At 25.4% G+C, this 4,726-nt stretch overlaps 1 protein-coding gene across 1 annotated transcript in view; it reads left to right on the top strand.

The window, feature by feature from the left end:
* Positions 1-2,154: 2,154 nt before the first annotated feature.
* The window catches only part of Phum_PHUM092540 (endo beta N-acetylglucosaminidase, putative), a gene marked incomplete at both ends in the record, with an annotated part of 4,305 nt that continues 1,733 nt past the window's right edge, over positions 2,155-4,726 (top strand). The window contains 3 exons of the mRNA XM_002423849.1: positions 2,155-2,458; positions 2,580-2,720; positions 3,192-4,183. Of these exons, the coding sequence (XP_002423894.1) occupies positions 2,155-2,458; positions 2,580-2,720; positions 3,192-4,183 (1,437 nt within the window). The remainder of the gene's footprint in view (positions 2,459-2,579; positions 2,721-3,191; positions 4,184-4,726) is intronic.

Raw genomic sequence — 4,726 nt, forward strand, 5'->3', positions numbered from 1 at the left:
AAAAATTAATTGACGAAATAAATGATGACGGATGCCAAAATTTTATAAATTTGGTCCACAAATCAAAAAAAAAAAAAAAAAAAAAATTCGTCGTAAATTAAAAATTTAAATTCATTATTTATTATTATTATTATTATTATTTATTACCTTTTGATGAGAGAAATAAAAACAATCGATAAGTGATAAGAAATAAATAAATAAATAATAATGTGTTTTGCAAAATTCGATTGTTTTTATTTTTTTTTGTAACATTTACAAAAAAATTAATTTATTTATTTATTATTATTATTTTTAAAAAGTCGTGAATCCTCGAGATTTAAACACGTGATTCCTTTACCAATTTTTTTCTTTTTTCTACGAAAAGATAATTTATTATTATTATTATTATTATTATTATTATTATTGTTTTATAAAAAAAACTAATACCTGAGCCGAAAAAGTTTTTACCTTTGTAGCATGATCGCACAAAAATATTTTGTTTTTTTTTAATAAAATAATTTAATTTAATTTTTTTTCTTTTATTAATATTATTATTATTAACGAATTGAGGCAATCGATTTATTGATTGATTTTCGCGGTGTGTGTGTGCGCGTGCGTGCATTTTTATTTTTTATTTTAAAATTTGACAATCTTTTGAAAGAAAATAAATGAATAAAAAAATTTTTTTTTTCGGCCAGGTATATAAATTTTTATTTTTGTGTTAAAATTCTCAATGGAAGAGGGGGGGGGGAAATAATAATAATAAATTCTGTAGAAAAATTTCAAAAAGGAAATTCATTATTATTTTGTTTTTTTAATTACTTTTTGAATATGATTTTCGTAAAACTTTTGCCAAATTTTTTTTTGTTTCACTTGACATGCATTTATATATGTATAAATAAACACATTACAAATAATTATTTAAACTTCTTGGACCAAACTATATATATATATATATATATATATAAATAATAATTAATTATGATGATGATAATAATAATAATAATGTAGATGTAAACAATAATAAATTGCAGGAAATAAAAAAATGTATTTCATAGGTACAAAATAATAATAATAATAATAATAATGAATAATGTAAGAAGGTATAAAAAAAAATATTTTTTTGGGTAATTTTAAATTTATTGTTTTAATGTCTTCCAAATAAAAATTTGGTAATTATTAAATAAAAATCGTTTTTTTTTTTTTTTGTTTTATATTAATTCAAAAATTTCCTTTCTTTGAAATATTTTTATTTTGGGTATTATTATTATTATTAAAACACATTTAAAAATAAAATAAATAATAAATTAAATGGCTGGATATTAAAGACTATAAAAAAATTTAATTGTTTTAAGTGTTTTGAATGAATATAACAATTGAAAATTATTTTTTTGGTTTAAGATGAAATGACAAAAACCATTTGAGAGGATGGGATGAAGGGGGGGAAGGGGGGTTTGCTTTTTTTTTTATTTAAATATAAAATTTCTTTTTGAAGTGTTATCGGAGTATATAACTTATTATTTAAAATGTGACAAATCCAAGCCTATTTTTAATTGTATTCATACCAAAGGGTTTTGACACACCCTTTTTTTTTTTTTTAATCTTAAAGCTTTTTATTAAAAATTATTTTATCAAAACATTTTTTTAATGATAATTTAAATAATTTTTCGTTTTATAACGATTGTTATTAATATAAGCGTCGCGCGTATAAAAAAAAAAAAAATAAACGATAAAAGAAACGTTTCAAATAACAAAAACCCCGCGAAATTTAAATTAACGGAAATTCGTTACTAATTCCACGAGATTTGTTCGTTTATAATAAAATGCGAGCGAAGTTATTTCGACATAGCTTGTGAAAGAGGTAACGTTATTTATTATATTAATTGTTTGTTCTTTTTTTTAAAAAGAGGTCAAAGGTCAATTTTTTTCTAAATTTCATAATTGTTTTTTTTGTTTTTTTGTTTTGTAGCCGCAAAACATTTTCCTTTCGGTTTAAATTGTTGGCTGCAGTGATAATCGGTTTTGCAACAAAACCGATAAGTCATATCAATGTGAACATAGAAATATATTTTAGTCGTTTGCTTCAGATAAAAAAAAGCCTGCATCCGCAAACTATTAAAATATAAAAGCAGTCACATTTAAAACGTTATTCAAGCGTAAGTAGTTTTTGCCGCGATGACAAATTTTATTAGTCAATGTCCATTTAATTTCGATCTAACCTCACTTAGTGCGAATGACGAATGCCCACAAGAATTTTCGCCTTACAAAACTTTGACGGAGGTTGTCGCTCTTTGTGCTCATTTAAAAAATGGGAAAAGGTTTTCGTGGATGGAAAATGTTACAGAAATTTTACCTGCAACTGATTTTTGTTACTACGGTCATCAGGATGATGAATTTGAGGATGATGGTTGGTTTCCAAAGCCCAGGTTAGATAGGAAAAGTGTACCAAAAAATCTTTTTTGCCATGATTACAGAGGTGGTTACTTAGAAGACAGGTATATTATAATTTTAATTTTTTTATTAGATAATTCATTTGTATAAATTCATAGAAGTAAGTGGTTAATTACTCTAACATTATATTTCATTGTTAAGGTTTTTAGAAGGAAGCGACAAGCATGATGCATATAATTTCTTCAACTGGTCTTGTGTTGATATTTTTGTGTATTTCAGTCACCATTTTGTGACAGTTCCTCCTCCTGTTTGGACAAATGCTGCTCATAAACATGGAGTACCTATATTAGGTATTTATAATTTTCAATCGATTCAAAATTTTTTTTGTATCGAAATACAATATGTGAATGCATGAATCTTTTTTTTTCTCGAGTAGATTTATTTCAAATATTATCTAAGACCCTGATTTATTCTGTAACTTATTTTCGAACTTTTGATTAAAAAGTTTAACTATCTAGAAATAAAGTTAAATTAAAACAAAAAAAAGATGTTTGCAGAAAAATCAAAAAGTATTTTTAGTAAGTGCATTTAATATGTTGTTGTAAATTATCATTATACTTTTTTAAAAATTTTTCATTCAATCTACTCGATTTTTTATTTCAATCATTTTATATTTAATCGCTGATACCTTTTCGTTTTTTGTTCATGTTGTTGTATCGATACGAGAATAATTTTTATATTTATAATTAAAACACATTCAAAATTTAATTTTTAATTAAAATTAATTATAATTAATTTATTCTTATTCATATTTTTTGCAGGTACTCTTATTACTGAACCCAAAAATGGTCAATCCATATGGAATGAAATATTAGATTCAGAAATAAAAGCACAATGGTTTGCAGAAGCTCTTGCACTCATTGCAGATGCTCATAAATTTGATGGATATTTATTAAACATTGAAAATCCTCTTTCGGTCGATTTAATGCCGAGACTAATGATTTTCATAAAATCACTTAAGAAACAATTGTTAAAGTACAAAAAATTTAAAACATATGTCATTTGGTACGACAGTTTAACAGTTTACGGCGAATTAAAATGGCAGAACGAATTAAATTACACAAACAGGCCGTTTTTCGACATAACCGACGGGATATTTATAAATTATTCTTGGAAAATAGATAATTTATATCATTGTAGAAAAATGGCCGCAGAGAGAATTCACGATGTTTACGTGGGAATCGACGTTTTCGGTCGTAACATGTACGGCGGCGGAGGTTTCAACACGAGAGAAGCATTAAAGGTTGTGAGAGAAAAAAATCTTTCATCCGCCATATTTGCATTTGGATGGACTCACGAAAAAATACCGGGAAATTTTCTCGTCAACGATGAAATATTTTGGTCTTGCGTTTTCCCTTATTTGAACACTCACGGAACGAAAGAATTTCCATTCAAATGTAATTTTAACAGGGGATGCGGTTTGAAATATTATAAACAAGGAGTGGTTGTGAAAGATGGTCCATGGTTGAACATGTCGAAACAAAGTTATCAATACTCCTATTTAAAATGTATAACGAAAACGAATTTAAACGCATTCAAAGATGTCATATCGACGATAAATCAGTACGTGTACACGTTAAACGAGAAAACCGATAAGAGTCCGGAAATGGAAAAGAAAAAATCCGAAAAATTATTGTTTCACGTTTCGCAATTAGAAGGACATTATAAGAAAATGAAAGAACCCCTTGTTGAATATACGTTCGAGGATGCTTTTAACGGTGGAGGATGCATTAAAATAAATCCATCTTTCGACGTAAGTTATTTTTTATTTTTTTTTTCGCAGATTATTATTATTATTATTATTATTACTTTCTCCCCATAAATTTTATTTAGTTACGTTAAAAATAAAATCATCCGAGTTTTTTTTTTTTTTTTATAACGAATGCATGGAGGAAAGAAAAAAAAATGGAGATTCGTTCGCTTCGTTCTTATTATTTCCATTTTAATACAAAAAAAAAAAAAAAAAAACGTGAATTCGTAGTTAAAAAATAAAATGAAAATGAAAATGAAAAAAATTTTTTCCTTGCCCCAAAAAATAGAGAAAATCGAAAATAAGAAAACGATGATAATGAAAAAGTTATGATCGTCATTAATTTTCTTCCTTTTTCTTCTTCTTCTTTTTTTTTTTTTTTTTTTTTTTTTTTTATTAAAGAAAAATTCTTTTAGATAAAATAATCCCGCAGAGAGATGAAATTATATGAAAAGACAGAATCCCCCATCCTTCTCTCTCGCTACCTACAACAGGTGGATAAAAAAAAAAAAAAATTTTTTTTATTCGTTCGAAATTTCGTCTTAT

The sequence above is a fragment of the Pediculus humanus genome, genomic scaffold (genome assembly GCF_000006295.1).
Source record: "Pediculus humanus corporis 1103172107445 genomic scaffold, whole genome shotgun sequence".
Classification (NCBI taxonomy): Eukaryota; Metazoa; Arthropoda; class Insecta; order Psocodea; family Pediculidae; genus Pediculus; species Pediculus humanus.